Source organism: Corapipo altera, unplaced genomic scaffold (genome assembly GCF_003945725.1).
Source record: "Corapipo altera isolate COAL_440 unplaced genomic scaffold, ASM394572v1 58, whole genome shotgun sequence".
NCBI lineage: Eukaryota > Metazoa > Chordata > Aves > Passeriformes > Pipridae > Corapipo > Corapipo altera.
The window spans coordinates 3,755,783-3,774,616 of NW_020884898.1; the positions used below are offsets into that span (position 1 = coordinate 3,755,783).

Sequence of the window (18,834 nt, forward strand, 5' to 3'; positions counted from 1 at the left end):
GCTGCAGGAAGATGCATCTGCCAGGATGTTGTGATTCCTTTAACAGAAAACTGATACACTACATTGAAGCAGCTAAATTGGATCAGTCCAAGTGGGTATCCAGCTCAGCATCTCCTCTCCAGCAGTGGAAAACAGTGGATTCCTCGGCATGGCAGCTCCACATGAAGGGTCTAATTAACGATGGATAAACAGCATCCTGTGGCTTGGCCACACAACAGATCTGTTGAAGATCATGGAATAGTTAGGGTTGGAAAAAATCTTCAAGGTCATCCCGTTCTGGATTCACAGCTGGATTAACCCCACCTCATCCAGCACTGCCAAGGCCACAACTAACCCATGTCCCCAATGCCACATCCACACAGCTGTTAAATCCTTCCAGGGATGGGGACTGTAGACAGCTCTTTTGGGCTTGAACAGGGCTTGGAGCAACCTGGTCTAGTGTCCCTGCCCATAGAACTGAATGGGATTTAAGTTCCTTCCCAACCAAACCATTCCATGATTCCATTATTTGAACACCCCGGCCCCTACAGGAATGACCGAGGAGCGGACTACATTTCCCAGTGTACCTCGCGGCGGGCGCGAGGGATGGGGCGGGACTTCCTCCCGCGTGGCCAATCAGGAGCGCCCAAGTGTCGCGGACGGGACGGGGGCGGAGGCAGTGAGAAGATGGCGGCCAAAAGCGGCCGGAACGGGCTCCTGGACAAGGTACCGCGGGCGGGGCTCCTGGGCCCGCCCCGACCGTCCCCCTGCCCCGGCCGGGCCCCTGGGCATCCCCCCGCCAGCCCTGGGCATCTAACCTTCATCCCTAGGCATCCTCCCCTTACCCCTGGGGCATCCCTCCTTTCATCCCTCAGCATCCCTCCTTCACCCCTGGGCATCCCTGGCTCATCCCTGGGCATCCATCCTTCATCCCTGGGCATCCTCCCTTATCCTTAGGCATCCGTCCTTCACCCCTGGGCATCCCCGCTTCATCCCTGGGCATCCCCGCCTCACCCCTGGGCATCCATCCTTCACCCCGGGCATCCCCGCCTCATTCCTGGGCATCCATCCTTTAGTCCTGGGCATTCCCCCTCCTCATCCCTGAACGTTCTCATCCTTAAGCACCCCCTCCTCATCCTGAGTATCCCTCCCTCACCCCGAGTATCCCCCCTCATCCCTGAACATTCATCCTTCATTTCTGAGCATCAACCCCCTCATTCCTGAGCATCCCACCCTTCCTTCCTTCCTATCTCCCCACCTTGTCCCTGGGCATTCACCCCCTCATCCTGAGCATCCTCATCCTGGGTATCCCCTACCTCATCCTGGGCATTCCCTCCTCATCCTGGGCAGCCCCCCATCCCTGAGCATCCTCATCTTTGAGCATCCCCAGGCCCAGGAGTTGGACTCGGTGATCCTTGTAGGTCCCTTCCAGCTCAGGATATTCCACGATTCTCTGAGATGTCGAGGGGAGCAGAGCTGACAATCCCAGTCTCATCCCAGTAGTGTAAAGTACCTTGGTTTTGGATTAGCTTTGGTCTCAACTCAGTGTCCAGGTGTTGTGTCCCAGCTTCTGGGGATCGTTGGCAGCCTGGGAGATGGAATTAAAGACCTAGAGGCTCTATTTGTGCTTCCCAAGGAGATGGAATTGGTTGTGTCTGTATCTATGGAGGTATCTCCAGAGGGATGAACTTGGCAACTTCTACTGAACTCTAAAACACAGGCACTTGCAGTTGGAAACACTGGGATTTTCAGTGATATATTCATTATTCCTAAAGTGTATAGTTTTCCTGCACCTGTTTGAGATGATGTTTTCCTCATATCCCTAAGAATTCCATGGTTTTCCTTTGGCAGAGTAGATTTAAGCTGTTAAGTGAGTGGTTTTAGGGCATTGTCTTTGCAAACTGCTCAGCTCTCCATTTGTGGTTAAACTTCCAGAACTCATGGAAACACCCTGCTCCCAAGGCATTCCTGTTCTTCTTGCTGTGTTCTGTGGATGCTGAGGGGTAAAAAACAGGAGTCATTGGGAAGGGAAATACACTGAATCCTCTAGGGAGAAACCACTGAGGAGTTTCTACCCCAAGAACACACACGCTTGGGAATGTTCCTCCCTTTCCCTGTGTGCCTTCATTTCCTCTCTCTGCTTGAGGGAACTCTGGTCATTTCTGTGAACTCTTGTATCCATTGGTGAGGAATCACCTGAAGAATTGTGGCCTTAAGTCCATAGTCTGTTCCAGTTTTTCCCTAGCAGGCAAATGACTGATGACCAGCAAGGCTTTGAAGCCTTAGGACATGTTGCTTGTTTACCTTTCTGTGCTTCCCTGAAAAGTTAAATCAGGGGGAATTTAGGGAGATTTGTGGTTTAACTATTCCATTTTTTTTCATCTTTCTCATGTCCTTGAAGACTTTGTGCTAACTGGGAAGCTATTCCTGAGCATTCCCTGCTCATCCAGGGCCACCTAAGAGTGCGCAGACACAGAATTCAGGATGATGTGGCCACAGTCCTCCTCGGGAAACCCCTCGGGATTTCTCCCATTTAAATTAATTGAATTAATCTAATTAATACCCATTTAAGCACAACACCAAGAGCTGTGTTCAGAACTAAAACTACTTCCTGAACACCAGCTGCCTTCTGTGCCCCAGAAGTGCATCATCCACTGAGGCCCTTCCAGCCTCTTGGGTCCCAGTCTGAAAAATTCCTGATTTTAAAAAGGAGGGATTCCTTTCTATTCATCCTTGTTGTAGAAAACACGGATTAGACACAGAAGTGTTGTTCCCCTTAAGAGTTTTTACACTGGTGCTCCTCTTACAGTAGCAACAAACCTGTTTTTACTTCATGACTTGATTATTGTTGTTTGTAATTCCCAAAGTGTGCCAGAAAAAAACTCCGGTGGAATATTTAAAGAGCCAAGCCAGGTACCCAGGTTAAAACTGAATGGAATGTAAAGCAGCACAAGGAATAATCCTTGGGGAAAAAAAAGTTAAGTTTGTGTCAAAAGACACCCAAACTTAAAAAAACCTATGTTTTGAACTGGTTGGTTTCTTCTTTTCTCCATCAGGCTGGAACCAAAGTCTGAGTTTTAATTTGGAAGCCTTTGGAGCTCCTTTCCAAAGTCCTCAAACTGGATAACTGGGAGCAGTGAGGTCAAGCCTGGATGGGTTTCTTGGAAGCATTTTGATTTCTCTGTGGGATAAGGAAAGAGGGGTTGGGTGTTGGTGGTGTTAGTCAAAGACTTCCAATTCATTGCTTAGGAAAAAAAATATTTTTTTACACCCCCTTGATACTTTAAACTTTGGCAATTCCACTGTTGTAGGTGCTTTTATAAGGAAATATAAATAATTGAAAGAATTCTTTCCTATTCTTTCATGGCATTTCTAATTACCATGTGTGCTAATTAACCCTGCAAGAAAATGCTTCAGAAAAAGAAAACCTAAAATATTTTGTACTTTACACTGAACTCTGTCCCAGTTCTCCATAATTTTTAAATCCTTCTGCTTTTGTGCCTCATAAACCTCATGGATACACACAGGATACACTGTGTGCCTGATAATTCCTACCTGCAGAGAGTGGAGTATAATTGAACTTTTTGGGAAGTAGATGGAGTTTTACATCATATTTTAAAGTGGTTTTATTCCTTCCAGAGAAGGGAAAGGAGCTCTTTGGACTGGGAGTTAATAATCCAACTCAGAAGCTGTAGGAGCAGGAAATAACATGAGGGAAATTGAGGATTGCTCTACTGGCAGCTAAAATTCCATCTTCAGTCACTCAGCTGAAATAAGGAATGACTTAAAATACACAGGGCTCAAAAAATAATATAGTTCAGGGGAAGGTGAACCCTTGGAAAAGCTGAGCTGTTGTATCTGGGAATTGTTATCAGGCAGGGACCTATTTCCAAGGAAGACCTGAATATGGAAGAGCAACAGAAGCTTTTTGTTTCATTCTGGAGGATGGTTTGACTGAAACTTCATTTCTTGTTTGTGCCTTTTAGTTCTCCCCTTGTACACGGGATAGTTGGGGGTTCTTGGAATTTTCCTTCTGTCATCGAAGAGTCCATATGTAACAGCAGGAATACATTCAAAGGCAGGAATTCAGTCACAATCTGGGGATGGCAGCAAATGCAGAAGCAAATTTAGAGTAAACCTGATGTAGAAAGCCCCTTCAAACCTGTGACAAGATGAATGAGCTGGAACCTGCACGGGGAACAGGTTCGGGGGTGCTGAGGGGGCTTTTCGGTCCCAGATTCCCTCTGTCTCCACTGAGGTTTTCCCAAACAGGCAGCTGCTCTCTGGTTTGGCTCCTGTCTTTATGTTCAGGACAGGAACAAGAGCACCAGGATGAAATTCTCCTCACTCCCTATGGTTTCCTTTGCAGTGGAAGATCGATGACAAGCCAGTAAAAATTGACAAATGGGACGGTTCGGCCGTGAAAAATTCCCTGGATGACTCTGCCAAAAAGGTACCTTCTGCCACTGCTGACTTTTTCCTTCTTGGAAAACTCTCTTATTTTCTTTTCTACTTTTTTTTGGTGGATTGTGCCCCTATCCCTGCCGGGCCTGTAGCATCTCTTGTGATTCCCATGGATTGTGCTTAATTCCCAGTGTTAATGAGCAAATTATCAGGATGCCTGACATTAATTCTCCATGAACTTTCTGCTCAGTTTACCCGTCTCATGGAGGTTGTTTCCTCTAAACCTTTCCCAGAAACAGTTTGTCAGATTCATGGAAAGCACAAAATAAACTCAGCCACCCATTTTCTCCCACAGGTTCTCCTGGAAAAGTACAAATATGTGGAAAATTTCCGTTTGATTGACGGCCGCCTCCTTATCTGCACAATCTCTTGCCTCTTTGCAATTGTTGCTTTGATTTGGGATTACCTGCACCCTTTTCCTGAATCCAAACCCGTCCTTGCCTTTTGTGTTGTCTCATATCCTTTAGAAACGTTGTCTCACATCTACCAAAAGGGTTTGATTTTCCTCATGAAGAAAACCCTTGTCTCTCCCATTTTCAGGCCAATGGGAATTTTTCATCCCGAGGTCAGCTGATAATCAGACAGTTTTTCATGTGATGGGAAAATTCCTGCCTGTCTGGGTGTGATGCACCCACATTTGGGTGACCTCAGGGCAAATCATTCTCTTCTTCCATCCATAGTGTGGTTACAGATATGTCTGCTCTTCCCTAATACCACAAGTCAGATACTGAGAGGGAAAAGTGGAACAGAGGGAATTCCTGCGGCGCGTCTGCAGAGGGATCTGGACAGGCTGAATCCGTGGGCTGAGGCCACTCTGGGAGGTTCAACAAGGTGAAGGGTTAGTGGTGGCCTTGGCAGGGTTGGGGGAGCAGTTGGACTGAAGTAGTCTTAGAGGCCTTTTCCAACCTAAACAGTTCCATTATTCTAAGGCATTTTGTTGTTCCAGGCTGTTCTGGTTGGCTTTCAGCACAAACACTGGGTCTTGCAGCACTTGAAATTATTTAATTCCAAAAATGAGAAAGATGAATTGCTTGGTCTGTGCTTAGGAGGAACTCACAGTGATTCTTTCTGTGGCTCATTCAGTCTCAGGTTTTCCCACTGTCTCCCAGCAAATGTTAGAGAATCTCAGACTGGTTTGGGTTGGAAGGGACCTTAAAGACCATCCAGCTCCAACCCCTGCCATGGGCTGGGACATTTTTGACTAGACCAGGTTGTTCCAAGTCCTGTCCAACCTGACCTTGGACGCTTCCAAGGAGTTAAAAATAAATTAATTTTGTTATTATTAAAGTTAAGAATTTATTATTAATTTCTCATGCTAATGAGGCATCAGCCAAGCATGAGAATGGAGTGTCACAAGAGGTGGTTAAACAACCTGTCTGAGGGGATCCGAGTGACTTCTCTGCCTGTCCTTGCAACTCCCTGATTTCCTTAACTTTCTCTGCACATATTTTGTGATGATGGGAATCCTGACCATCTACACCTCATACAAGGAGAAGAGTATTTTCCTCGTGGCTCACAGGAAAGACCCGGCGGGGATGGACCCCGACGATGTTTGGCAACTCTCCTCCAGCCTCAAACGGTATCCTTTGTTCCTACATCCCAGGCTTAGCCAGAAGGCACCATTTCCATCCCTATCACTCCAGAGCACCACCCTAAATACTCCCTTTCCTTTCCAAACCTACAAATCTCTATCAAAAATCCATGTCCTGGTCTAGAAACGGTGCCGAGTGGTTTTCTGCCGCAAATGGGTTTTGCTTCCCTTTAATCCCCGTGATTTAATCACAGAACATAAAATTGTGTTAATTGTAGCTGTGGGTGCCCAGGTGGGGACTCCAGTCTGGGAGGATTTTCCCCTTAAATAAGAGGAGGATTTCTTTCTCCTCAGCTGATTCCAGCTGGGATCCTGCTCTGAGACCTCTCTGCTCTCCCTGCAGGTTTGATGACAAGTACACCCTGAAGCTGACGTTCATCAGTGGGAAAACCAAGCAGCAGAGGGAAGCCGAGTTCACCAAATCCATCGCGAAGTTCTTCGATAACAACGGGACATTAGTCATGGAAGCCTACGAGCCAGAGGTGTCCAAGCTCCACGATAGTCTGGCCCTGGAGAGGAAAACAAAATGATGTCAGACACGGCTCACCTCCCCGGGAACGTGCTGAGTTAACACCAATAAAGTCAAATGGCAAAGAAAGCGAATCATGGCCTCTGTTTTTGTCCTGAAATCCTGTTCCATTTTTGGATTTTTAATCTTGGATCCAAGATTTCTTGAAGCTCGTGGCTAAGCTTGGGCTGTGTGCCTGCAGGGCAGACCCTGAAGTTGGATTTTGGGGACCCCTGTGAGGGGAGACACGTCACTGATGCCGCCTCAGCTTCCTCCGCTCTACCTGACAGTGCTTTATCACATGGCTCCATGGCCGAGGGGCATTTTACTAATCCCACCTTTCCCTTCTGTGTTAGGAATTCAGGACAAAACTCTTCTGTGAAACAACCGTCCCCTGGCAAACGAGTTTTCTTTATTTTTGTATTTATCTAAGTGGGGATAGAGGATTGTTTTATATAAAAACCTTTTATGTGTTGGGGGAGGGAGGGAATAAAATATGCTACTTCTGTGTGTTTGGCCACAAAGCTTCTCAAAAAGGTGTAAAAGAGGTTTTCCAAGCTGTGTCTGTTCGTCTGTCCCACTGTTTCCTTGTGGCATCTCCTGTCCTGCGTGTCCCTTCTATAAGCTGGCATTTTTTAAAAGATTTTTGGGGGTTTTTTTTCAATAAAAGGGAAGAACAGACATCAAATGTGTCCTGGAGCATCTCTGGGGTGTTTCAGGGGAGGTGGAGGCCAGAGAGGGAATCCCAGTTCACAGAATCATTCCCTCCTGGATTACGAGGGCTTCATCAGCTCCCCATCACTGCATATCCTGAAGTTTTAGTATTAAAAACTGAGGCAGAGAAGGCATTAAGTCCCTCAGCCTTTTCCTCATTCCCTGACACAGCTGCCCTCCACATCCAGCACAGTATGGAGACTCCCCTTGGCCATCCTTTTGCTGCCTATTTATTTATTTATAGAAACTTTTTTTGTTGTCTTTCACCTCAGTGGCCAAATTAAGTTCCAGTTTGGGTTTGGCCCTTATCACTTTCTCCCTACATCACCTCATACTATCCTTGTGGTCCCCCCCAGGTTTCCTGCCCTTCTTCCACTCTTTTTCCCCCCGAGTTCCAGCATAAGTTCCCTGGACAACCACCGGCAGGTAATAGAGGGCGGTAAAGATCAGGGAGTTTCCTAGTAGTGTCCCTTACCCGGGCCCCAGGGAGGCAGCAGAATTCCTTGTGGGGTGGGTCCAGTCGGCTTATCAGGCCCTCCATTTCCCTCGGAAGGGAGTGGACGATTCCCCTTTTTATCCCTTACAGAGCTCGGTGGGGTTGGCTGACTCACCCCAGGGAACCCCCCGATGGTCCTTCATCGTTTTCCTGGCCCTCACTCTCCACACCCGTTCCATAGGGACACTTGGGAAGGTGAGGTCGGCCGGCAGGGGCACCCCAAACCTCCATCCCGCTCTTGGGTCCCCTCCTGCCTGTTGGGAGGAGAGTCTCCTCGGGAGCAGCTCCAGCAGTCAATATCCTTCTGAAATTCCACCTTTCCCCCTCCTCTGCAGGCAGCTGAGCACATCACCTGCTCACACCTGCACAGGTATTGGCCCTCTGGCACCAGGACCAGGCTCTGGTATCCCGACACTTGGATCCCCGCCCATTTCCTTGGTCTCTCCGACCGCCTGATCCGGTTCCCCCCCGCTCCCGGAGCTGCAGGAAGAGGCGGAGCGGGACGGCCCCGGCGCGGCGGAGACGGTGGCTGGAGGAGCGGGGTCGGCGGAGGGATGCGGGAATGTGGGAATGCGGCGTGTCGGGGCACGGAGGGGATGGGGGAGTCGTGGGGAGTCAGTACATGCGGGGTGAAGGGGAGTCAAGGGTTTGGGGGGCAGGGGTTGTACGGCGGGTCCGGGATGAGGGGGATTATGGGGGGATCGGTGTATATGGAGTGCGGGGAGGACAGGTGTTTGGATGTGCAGGGGGATGGACAGGGGGGTCTGGGAAAGGCAATGGGCAGGACTGGTGCATGCAGGGTGTAGGGGAGTCAGGGATGGCAGGGTCGTTGCATGTGGGATGTAGGGGAATCAGGGTCTGAGGGTGCAGGGCGGGTGTATAGGGGAGTCGGGCCATGGGAGTTCAAGGGGGTACACGGGGAGGGCCTGGGTATTGGAGGTGGATGAGGGCATCGGTGCATGAGGGGTGAAGGGGGGGTCAGGACATGTGGGGTGCAGGGGGGTGCACAGCAGGGGTGTCTGTCACTGGGGGGTCGGTGCTTTCTGGGGTGTGGGGGTTTTGTTCTTTGGGGTGTCGGGGGGTTGCAGGGACATGGGGGATGCAGGGTGAGATCCAGGTGGGAGGGGGTGCATGGGGGGATTGGGGCAGGGGAATGAATGGGCATGGGGGCTCTGGCCTGGGGACACTGGGGGAGCTAAAGGAGTTGGAGGCTTGGGAGTACTGGGGGGGCGCAGGGGGTACAGACCCCTTGGAAACAGTGTGGGGGTGGGCTTGGGGGCAAAATAGTTCCCCTGTGCAGCACTGGGGAACAGAGGGACACGGAAACACCACAGACAGGCAGGAGAGTGGGGTGTGACCCCTCCAAGGGGCTCCGCTCTCAGCCCCCCTCTCCTACACCTCTCAGGCCCCAGCAGGAGCCACCATGTTCCAGGCCACCACCAGCCTCAAGGTGAGTGCTCATCCCTACCCCTCCATACAGGGGGACATGAGGGCTTTTCCCGGCATTTAACTGTTTACACCTGGCATTCCCACCCTTCCAGCACCAGGGGGATGGCAGGGAGAGCCCCCCACTGCCACCACCATCGGAATCCCTGCTTGTCTCCCCTCTGGAGACGCTGTTCCGACAGGGAAGTGGGGTCACCTACCGCATCCCAGCTCTGCTCTACATTCCCCCGGATGAATCCTTCCTGGCCTTTGCCGAGAAACGCTCCTCAGCCCGGGACGAGGACGCCAAGTACCTGGTGCTGCGTCGGGGCTGCCAGCACGGCTCCTCGGTCAAGGTAAAATCCACCCAGTGCTGCAGGAACAACCTGGGTCCGCATCCCTGGGAGTGACGGCGGGTGGTTCCAGGGTGCAGCGACACTGGTGCACCCCACGGTTGAGCCCTGTTTCCCCTCCTTGCCGGCAGTGGGGTCCGGTGGAGGAGCTGTCGGCGCTGGCACTGCCCGGCCGCCGCACCATGAACCCGTGTCCGCTCTTCGATGCCAGGAGCGGCACCATCTTCCTCTTCTGCATCTGCGTGGAGCAGGGGAAGACGGAGCAGCACCAGATCTGGAGGGGGTGCAGCGCCGCGCGCCTCTGCTTCGCCACGAGTGCCGATGGCGGCCGCAGCTGGGCCCCGCTGCGGGACGTGACAGACGAGGCCGTTGGCACCGACCTGTCCCGCTGGGCCACCTTTGCTGTGGGGCCAGGCCACGGCATACAGCTGGATTCGGGGCGGCTCGTGGTGCCGGCGTACACCTACTACATGCACGGGCACCTCTGCGGGGCCGCGCGGCTGCCCTGCTCCACCCGCCAGCACTCTCTCATCTTCTACAGCGATGACGGCGGGCGCCGCTGGCACAAGGGCGCCCTGCTCGCTGGCGAGCGCACGGGCGAGTGCCAAGTAGCCGAAATCCGCGGCCCCCACCCGCCCCTGCTGTACTGCAGCGCCCGTGCGCCACGCGGCTGCCGGGCCGTGGCACTCAGCACCGACCGCGGGCTGCGCTTCCAGCGCCCGATGCGGTGCCCAGCGCTGGCCGAGCCACCGCACGGGTGCCAGGGCAGCGTAGTGAGCTTTGCCGCGCCCGCCGGCACCGCCGGGGCGCCCACGTGGCTGCTCTACTCCCACCCCACCAGCCGGCGCCGCCGGCGGGATTTGGGTGTCTATGTGAACCCGTCGCCGCTGGATGGGGCGGGCTGGCGGCGCCCGTGGGTGCTGCACGCGGGGCCTGCCGGGTATTCCGACCTGGCCGTGTGTCCTGGCAGAATTTTCGGCTGCTTGTTCGAGTGCGGCACTGCCAGTGCCTGTGAGGAAATCGTCTTCTGTCTCTTCACCCTGGACTCCTCTGACCAGAACCTCAAGGCTTCCTGAAACAGGCCTGTTTTACTCAAGGGGGTCACTCCTGACTGCTGGCATCCTGGTCCAGACCTCACCAGCATGTTTTGGATGCTCCAGAGGCTCAGCATCATGTAGCTTTTCTTTAATTTTATATTTAATTATTGCTTTTTAATCACCCAGTCAGGTGGTGGTGATGGACGATCTGCTGCAGGTTGGCCAAGGGGTGCTGGCACAGCACCCAAAATGCTGCTGCTGCTCCAAAAATCAGCGTTTTTCACCTGCTAGCAGCAAAAAAGTGCCACCGAGAGCAGCTGGTTCCCTGAGGAAGAAGTCCCCTAAAGTCTTCGTTTAAGTTAAAAATGTTTCTAGTTCCTGTGTCCCCCTCATGTGGCAGAGAGAATTCCTATTTTTTTAATGCTGTTTTCTTCCACTTGCCTGCTTTGGGCCTGTATTCTCATAGGAAAAAGAACTCCAGTCTTGCGGGAATTTTTTTTATTCTGCTCCATAGGAATAGGTTGTGGCATCCTGACGGTGACAGCAACGTCACAGTCCCCTGCTACTTGCAAATAAAGTCCTCCCAAAGCAGGTGAGATCTAGCCAATATTGGGGAAGAAAACTGGGAAAAGTCCTGCACCCATCGTGTCTTTGCACCCATCCCCCCATGGTGGAGAACAGGGCTGGCCCCTCATAGCCCCTCAGCACAGGCAACCCACGTTTCCCATCTTCTCTTGGCCCTGCTTTTGGGAATTCAGCCAGTTCTGGCCCGTTTTCCCTGGGAGGCTCTGGGGTTCCAGGGGCTGGGGGTATTTTGGGGTGCCATTGTGGTGCTGTCCCCACAGACGGGGCACCTGAGCACCTGCTCCAACAGGGTTTTCTCCTAAAAAGCGTTTTTCTATGGTGAGTGTCCACATATTGATTGGGAATGCAGTGGGATGTTCCCAACCTGCCACCCTCACCCCACTGCGACAGGATGGATAGGGACAGGACAGAATGGGATGGGGACAGGACGGGATTATGACAGGACAGAGTGGGGTCAGGTAGCAGAGGACACATAGGAAGGGGACAGGAATGGGATGGGGACAGAATGGGGTGGGGAGGGATAGGAGTGGGCCAGTCCAGTTGAGGACAGGGCAGAGTGGGGACAGGGAAGATGGGGATAGGATGGGATGGGAACAGAGGACAGCAACAGACAGGATGAGTCCAGAACAGTTTGGGGACAGACAAAAGGCGGGGGACAGGAAGGATGAGTGCAAGGCAGGGGTAGGCAGGATGGGGGCAAGATGGAGTAGGGACAGGGACAGGCAGGATGAGGGCAGACAGTGGGACAGGGTGAGATGGGGACAGGGGACAAAATGGGGACAGACAGGAGCAGGACAGGCAGGATGAAGCTGAGGACAGGGCAGGATGGGACCAGCAGGGAATAGGGACAGGCAGGATTAGGCTGGGGCAGGACAGAGACAAGAGACGGACAAGTAGGACAGGGACAGAGACGGGCAGGATGGGAGCGGGATGGGATGGGGACAAGGACAGGCAGGAGGGGGACCAGCACCACCCCGCCCCTCCCCAGCCAGCGTGGCGGATCCGAGAAACCCCCACCCCTCTACCCCCCTTTTCCCCCATAAAGGCGGGGCCTCTCCGCCCCTTCCCCCCCCCTTTCCCCCGGCGGCGGCGGCGGCCGGATGCGGGCGCGGGAGCTAGGGGCACTGGTGACACTGGGAGTGCTGGGGGCGCTGCTGGGACGGGGAGCGCTGGGAATACCGGAGATACTGGGAGCGCTGGGTGTACTGGGGGTTCTTTGGGTGCTGTTGGCACTGGAGGTACCTGGAGCACTGAGGGCACTGCTGGGGCTGGGGGCGCTGGGGGTACTGGAGGTACTGGGGACACTTGGAGAACTGGGGGTGCTTGGAGCACTGGGGGTACTGGGGGCGCTGCTGGCGCTGCTGGCGCCCCCCGCCCCGGCCGAAACCTTCTCGGCGATGCTGAGCGTGCGAGGAGCGCTGGGCGCCGAGCGCCGCCTGCTCCGCCGGCTCCGGTCCTACCTGCGGGAGGAGAACGCCCGCCTCCGCCGCCTCCGCAGGTACTGGAGACACCCCACCCCGCCGCGGTCACGCGTGGGGACACCCGCAGCATCCCCTCCCATCCTGCCTACCCAGCCCCAAGGGTGGGTGATGCCCTGGTAAATGAGGGGGGTTAATCCACCTACCCCTTCCCGCAGCTCCCGATTTTCGGGTGTGCCCCTAATTAAGAGGGTGGGGAGCTCAGACCGGACACTGCCTGTGGGCTCCCAAGCTGTGCCACTGGACGGGGACATGGCCTCTCCACCCCTGGGGTTGTGACTCACAGCATCCTCAAGGCACTGTCCATCCCACACACCCAGCAGGGATGAGGGTGGACAATCCCTCAGCTCTGGCTTGGCCCAAAAGTGGACACTGAGGCAAAGCCGCCCAAGGATGGGGGGACTCAGCCCCCACCCCGGGGGTGTCACCACTGATGAGCATCAAGGTGTCACCCAGTGGGTGCCTTGTAGGTTCTATGAGAAGGTCCAGGTGCTGCACCAGGACCCCGAGGCCTCGGTGGACAATCCCTTGCTGGCCTTCAGCCTCATCAAGCGCCTCCACTCCGACTGGCTCAACATCATCTACAGCGACGAGGCCACTGGGAATGCCCAGGGTATGGCCACATGTCCCCTCTGTCACCTGGCAGATAGTGGTGGGGAAAGGATGGAGGAGCAGGGGAATGGATGGATGGAGAAGAGGTGAACGGGTGGAGGAGCAGAATGTGGAAGAGCAGGAGAATGAAAGGAGAAGAAGGGTCAATAGGTAGAAGAAAGGAGAATGGAGCCAGGGAGTGGATGGAGAAGCAGGAAAATGGGTGGAGGAGCAGAATGGATGGAGAACCCAGGGAATGGATGAGGGAAAGGAACATGTGGAGGAGCAAGAGAATGGATGGAGGAGGAGAGCAGGTGGAGAAGCAGAAGAATGGATGGAGGAGCTGGGAAGGGATGAAGGAATGGAACATGTAAAGGACCACAATAAATGGAGAAGAAGGGGAATGGATGGATATGGGGTCCCTAGGGATTGAGAAGGTGATTACTCTCCAAAACTTCATTAATTATCCCCCCCTGCGCCTCATTCCCACCCTGCAGCACTCCATGCCGGTCTCAGGGAGGTGGAGCAGGAGCTGCCTGGAGCCGAGGACCTGGACGGGGCAGCCCGGGCACTGATGCGGCTGCAGGACGTCTACGCCCTCAGTGTCAAGGGCTTGGCCAACGGTGTCTTCCAGCGATCTGGCACCGACCACCCGCCCCTCTACAGCCCAGGCCGGCGTGTCTCCCTCTCCGCTGATGACTGTTTCCATGTGGGAAAGGTGAGTGCAAGCCCCATCAGCCCCCACAAAGCTTTTCCAGCCCAGGACATTGCCTCCATAGGGATAGACATGGTGATTTTTTGCATTGGATGAGATGGAGGTGCAGGTGCAGATGGGGATGGAGATTGAGACGGAAAGGGAGATGGAGATGACCAGGATGGGTGGAGATGGGACAGGAAAGGAAGGGATGATGTGGGAGGGAATGGGGTTGGAGATGGGAATAGGAAAGTGACAGGATGTAATAGGACAGAATGGGTGGGTGCAATGGGATGGGATAGAATGGCATGAGGATGGGATAGAATGGGATGGGATGGGACAGGTTAAGGCAGGGTAGGGATACGGTGGAAAGAGATAAGGTTGAGATTGGGATGAGGGTGGGGATAGGATGGGATAAGAAGGGGATGGGATGGGTCAGGATGGGATGAGGGTGGGGATGTGGTGGGATGGTAGAGAAGGGGACAGGATGGGAGGGGATGGGAAGGGGATGGGATGCAGGGCAGGATGGCCCAGCTGGCAGGTCCAGGTGATGTGTTGCCTCACAGGTAGCCTATGACACAGGTGACTATTACCACTCCATCACGTGGCTGGAGGAGGCTGTCAGCCTCTTCCGCCTCTCCTATGGCAGCTGGAACCCGGAGGACCGGAGCAGCCTGGAGGATGCTCTGGACCATCTCGCCTTCTCCTACTTCATGGTACAGCCACAAGCCCCCTCCCCATCCCCACAATGTCCATAGAGCCAAACCACAGACAGGGGATGCTGATGGCCTCTCCACTCCCCCATCCAGGCTGGAAACATCTCCCATGCCTTGAGCCTCTCCAAGGAGTTTCTCCACTATGGTATGTGGGACAACCTTGGCTGCAGAAGGATGACAGGAGAGGTTTTGGGATGCCCCTATCACCTCTGTGTGGCAACAGCCTCCTTCACCCCATTTCTCACCCCCACGTTGGGCAATTCCCCAGGGAAGGGGGGTGATGGGGACATGGTATTTTGGGTGACACCACCTCTCCGGCAGATCCCAGTAACCAAAGGGTGACAAAGAACGTGGCCAAGTATGAGAAGCTGCTGGAGATGGGGACGGGGGTGAGCGCCAGACCCCTGAGACGCCCCAACAGCACCCGCCTGCAGAGCCGGGACGCCTACGAGGAGCTGTGCCAGCGCCCCAGGGGGCAGGTGGGGCTAGCAGGGGGTGCCATGGTCACCCCCTAACCACTGTGTCCCCCCACCCCTTATGCCCTCCTTCGTCCTCTTTCTTCCCAGCCGGCCCCAGAGCGGATTCTGCACCTTGGCTGCTCCTATGAGACCAACAGCAGTCCCTACCTCCTCCTCCAGCCTGCCAAGAAGGAGATGGTCCGCATCCGACCCTATGTGGCACTGTACCATGATTTCATCAGCGATGCTGAGGCTGAGACCATCAAGGGGTTGGCAGGGCCCTGGGTGAGCTGTCCTTCTCCCCAGGGATGTCTGTTCCCTGGAGGAGGGTGTCCTGAGAGCTGAATGCAGAGATAGGAGGGGTTTTAAGGCAAAGCTCAGCCAAAGCCTTCTCCTGCAAGTCCAGGCTGAACAGGGCTTGGAGCAACATGGTCTAGTGGAAGGTGTCCCTGCCCATGGAGGGAGGGTGGAACTGGATGATCTTTAAGGTCCCTTCCAACCCAAGCCAGTCTGTGATTCTATGAGACCTTTGGGTTGATAAGCCCTACAAAAGATTTTTTGGGAGAAAACAAGTTCACACATGCACCTAAACCACTTCCCTTGGTGACACCCAGCTGTGTTGAATCTGTAGAACACCGTGGGGTGGGGATGTTTGGCAGCCAGCTGGTAGGTACCAACCTCGATCCTGACTGGGGTCTCTGCTTGGTGTGAGGGTCCCCATGTGCAGCAACCCTCCACCATTTGTCCTTCAGCTGCAGAGATCCGTGGTCGCCTCTGGAGAGAAGCAGCAGAAAGCCGAGTACCGGATAAGCCAGAGGTGGGAGCCACCCCCCGCCTTGTCCTCCAGCCAGTGGGACCACCATGGCCACCACCAAGGTGGCAGTGAAGCCATGCTGGGCAGGCCTGGTGCCTCCAGCAGTCCTACAAGGGTTAAGCCCAGCCTGAATTCAGGGGGCTGAAGGTGGGGTGGTCCCGCAGTGCGTGGCTGAAGGACACAGCTGACCCTGTGGTGAGGACCTTGGATCGGCGCATCGCTGCCATCACTGGCCTGGACCTGCGGCCACCCTACGCCGAGTACCTGCAAGTGGTCAACTATGGGTTGGGAGGCCACTATGAGCCACACTTCGATCACGCCACGGTCAGGGAGCTGCCTGGGTGAACCATGGGTGGGCTGTGGGGTGATGTTCCTGTGGTGCTCTTGGGGTGCTCTTTGGAGTGCTCCTGGGGTGGCCTCTGGGATGTTCCTGGAGGTGGTCCATAGGCTGGGCTCTGGAGTGGTCCCTCATGTTCCCAGAGATGAACCCTGAGGGTGGTCTTTGGGGTGATTCCTCAGATGTTCCTGAAGGTGGACCATGGGGTGGTTCCTGGAGGTGAACCCTGGGGTGGTCCTTCCGATGCTCCTGGAGATGGACCCTGGCAGGGTGGGTGGTCCCAGGATGGTGATCCCTGGGTGGGTGCCTGGGAAGGCAGGGGAGGGAGGAAGGAGGTGAGGGAAGAGGGGAAGGAGGGAGAGAAAAGAAGGGAGAGGGAGGGATTTCCCAGGGAGGGGGAGCTGCTTGGAACTTTTGGGGCATGAGGTGCTTCTGGGCTGAGCTGCATCAACACTGGACTGACCGTTCCCACCTCCTCACTCTTGGAGCAGTCCAGGAAGAGCCCCCTTTACAGAATGAAGTCGGGCAACAGGATCGCCACAGTCATGATCTATGTGAGTCCTCCCTCATTCCCACACCTGGAGACACGGCCCTGATGCAGTCTCAGTAGGGTTTTCAGAGTGAACGGGGTGTGAGATGGGCAAGGGCAGCCCTCAGATGCTGCAGTGGGGTGTTAAACGCCAATGCTTGGGCACTATTTTGGAGCTCGTGCTGCGGCAAAGCAAGGGAAATGCAGTTGGGGGCTGAGGGAGGAGTCGTGCCTCGCTTTCCTTGTGCAGAGCAGCTAGATCTTGGGAAGAGGGACAACCATGGCTCCTGTTTTTGCTCCTTTTCCAGCTGAGTGCAGTGGAGGCTGGGGGCTCCACCGCCTTCATCTATGCCAACTTCAGCGTGCCTGTGGTCAAGGTGAGGGTGACCCACTGAACCCCCAGGAGCAGGGAAGGGGGGATGCTGCTCCCTGGATGTCAGCTCTTGCAGGGAATTGTGCTCAAGCCTGCTCTGATGCCAAACCCCAATCCCCGGGGCTCCCAGCCCTGTTTTGGGGTGACAAACCTCAACCCCAGATCTCCCATCTATGTTTTGGGATGCCAAAATCCATTCTCTGGGATTCTAGCTCTGTTTTGGGGTGCCAAACATTAACACTGGAACTCCCAGCACTGGGATGTTTTGGGATGTCAAAATCCAGTTTCAGGGATGCCAGCAATGTTTTGGGGTGCCAAACCCCAACCCCAGGGATCCCAGCCCTGTTTTGGGGTACCAAAATCCAGCCCTGGGGCTCCTGGCTCTCTTTGTGGGCAGTCAAACCCTGATCCCACAGCTCCCAGCTTTGTCTTGGGGTGACAAACCTCAATCCCAAGGCTCCCTGATCTATTTTGGGGCACCAAATCCCAATCTCAGGGATCCCAGCCCTGTTTTGAGGTGCCAATACTCAGCCCTGGGCTCTGGCTCCTTTTGAGGGGTGTCAAATCCTGCAGTTCCCAGCTCTGCTTTGGGGTGCCAAACCCTAACCCTGGAGCTCTCACCTGTGTTTTGGGATGCCAAAATCCAGTCTCAGGGATCCCAGCTCTGCTTTAGGGTGCCAAAATCCAGTCTCTGCTCCTCAGAATGCTGCTCTTTTCTGGTGGAACCTGCGGAAGAATGGGAATGGTGATGGTGACACTCTCCACGCCGGCTGCCCTGTCCTGGCTGGGGACAAGTGGGGTGAGAGACACTGCTGGGTGTCACCCTGGGGTGACACAGGGTTGGATGGCCAGGGAACACACAAAAATCCTGGATAACAGGGAAAAAGGTCTCCAATATCAGCACAGAGTTGGAGAAGGGTGCAGAGGGACAGGACAGACCAGGATCTGTGTCCTTGACCCTTCCAGTGGCGAATAAGTGGATCCATGAGCACGGGCAGGAGTTTCGGCGGCCATGTGGTGCTGACCCAGGGGACTGAGCCATCGTGGGATCGTGGATGTGGCAAAACCATCCCAGCACAGGATGGTCCCAAGGGTGGAGGGAGAGGGAGGGGGGGAAGGAAGGAGGGAAGGGGGTGGAAGCGGAGTGGGAGGTAATCTGGGGGGCTGTCACTTGCTCAGCCACAACCAAATCGTGTGGAAATAAAGTCAAAGGGCACTAAAATGGAGTCTCTTTTGGGGTGACAAACCTAATCTTGGGGCTCCCAGAGCTGTTTTGGAATGTCAAAATCCAGTCTCAGGGATCCCAGCTCTGTTTCAGGATGACAAACCCTAACCCTGGGGCTCCCATCTGTGTTTTGGGATGCCAGAATCAAGTCTCAGGGATCTCGGCTCTGTTTTGGGGTGCCAAAACCTCAATCCCAGTGCTCCCATCCATGTTTTAGGATGCCAAAATTCAGTCTCAGGGAGATGGCAGCTCCTTCCACCCCTCCTGGCCCCCTGCCTGCCCGCAGACACATTCCCTTTCTCCAGCACGACCACAGCTCCTCAGTGACTGGAAGGCCAAGAGGAGGCAGCCGGGATCTCCAGCAGCACCTGGAGATCGGGCAGGAGCCCCCAGCTGATCCCCCTAGGCACTTCCCAGGGGAAACAACCTGGAGGAAGTGAGGGTCGAGGTGGAGGACACCATTGACA

General features: G+C 54.6%; 3 protein-coding genes across 3 annotated transcripts; all 3 read left to right on the forward strand.

The window, feature by feature from the left end:
• Positions 1 to 570: 570 nt before the first annotated feature.
• SPCS2 (signal peptidase complex subunit 2) lies at positions 571 to 7,223 on the forward strand. Its single transcript, XM_027648792.1, has 5 exons — positions 571 to 705; positions 4,349 to 4,432; positions 4,739 to 4,899; positions 5,888 to 6,022; positions 6,378 to 7,223. Exons 1-5 carry the CDS (start codon positions 586 to 588, stop codon positions 6,562 to 6,564), a joined length of 687 nt encoding a protein of 228 aa, XP_027504593.1. The 5' UTR covers positions 571 to 585; the 3' UTR covers positions 6,565 to 7,223.
• Positions 7,224 to 8,150: 927 nt separating this feature from the next.
• On the forward strand, positions 8,151 to 12,132 carry NEU3 (neuraminidase 3). The gene is made up of 4 exons (XM_027648822.1): positions 8,151 to 8,294; positions 9,158 to 9,202; positions 9,294 to 9,533; positions 9,662 to 12,132. Exons 2-4 carry the CDS (start codon positions 9,176 to 9,178, stop codon positions 10,604 to 10,606), a joined length of 1,212 nt encoding a protein of 403 aa, XP_027504623.1. The 5' UTR covers positions 8,151 to 8,294; positions 9,158 to 9,175; the 3' UTR covers positions 10,607 to 12,132.
• Positions 12,133 to 12,252: 120 nt separating this feature from the next.
• On the forward strand, positions 12,253 to 18,661 carry P4HA3 (prolyl 4-hydroxylase subunit alpha 3). The gene is made up of 13 exons (XM_027648640.1): positions 12,253 to 12,650; positions 13,101 to 13,243; positions 13,719 to 13,939; positions 14,482 to 14,631; positions 14,725 to 14,776; positions 14,953 to 15,110; positions 15,198 to 15,374; positions 15,842 to 15,906; positions 16,068 to 16,227; positions 16,732 to 16,794; positions 17,078 to 17,146; positions 17,845 to 17,941; positions 18,109 to 18,661. The coding sequence occupies exons 1-13, from the start codon at positions 12,253 to 12,255 to the stop codon at positions 18,177 to 18,179; spliced, it is 1,824 nt and encodes a 607-aa protein (XP_027504441.1). The 3' UTR covers positions 18,180 to 18,661.
• The last annotated feature ends 173 nt before the right edge of the window (positions 18,662 to 18,834 follow it).

Bases quoted from the DNA above. Each gene is read 5' to 3' on its own strand.
- SPCS2 (XM_027648792.1), top strand. From the start codon at position 586: ATGGGGCGGGACTTCCTCCCGCGTGGCCAATCAGGAGCGCCCAAGTGT. The intron at 4,433-4,738 runs GTACCTTCTGCC...TTTCTCCCACAG, and splicing joins TGGATGACTCTGCCAAAAAG to GTTCTCCTGGAAAAGTACAA. The intron at 6,023-6,377 runs GTATCCTTTGTT...CTCTCCCTGCAG, and splicing joins CTCTCCTCCAGCCTCAAACG to GTTTGATGACAAGTACACCC.
- P4HA3 (XM_027648640.1), top strand. From the start codon at position 12,253: ATGCGGGCGCGGGAGCTAGGGGCACTGGTGACACTGGGAGTGCTGGGG. The intron at 15,907-16,067 runs GTGGGAGCCACC...GTGGTCCCGCAG, and splicing joins GAGTACCGGATAAGCCAGAG to TGCGTGGCTGAAGGACACAG. The intron at 16,228-16,731 runs GTCAGGGAGCTG...CTCTTGGAGCAG, and splicing joins CACACTTCGATCACGCCACG to TCCAGGAAGAGCCCCCTTTA.
- NEU3 (XM_027648822.1), top strand. From the start codon at position 9,176: ATGTTCCAGGCCACCACCAGCCTCAAG. The intron at 9,203-9,293 runs GTGAGTGCTCAT...CCACCCTTCCAG, and splicing joins AGGCCACCACCAGCCTCAAG to CACCAGGGGGATGGCAGGGA. The intron at 9,534-9,661 runs GTAAAATCCACC...CCTTGCCGGCAG, and splicing joins AGCACGGCTCCTCGGTCAAG to TGGGGTCCGGTGGAGGAGCT.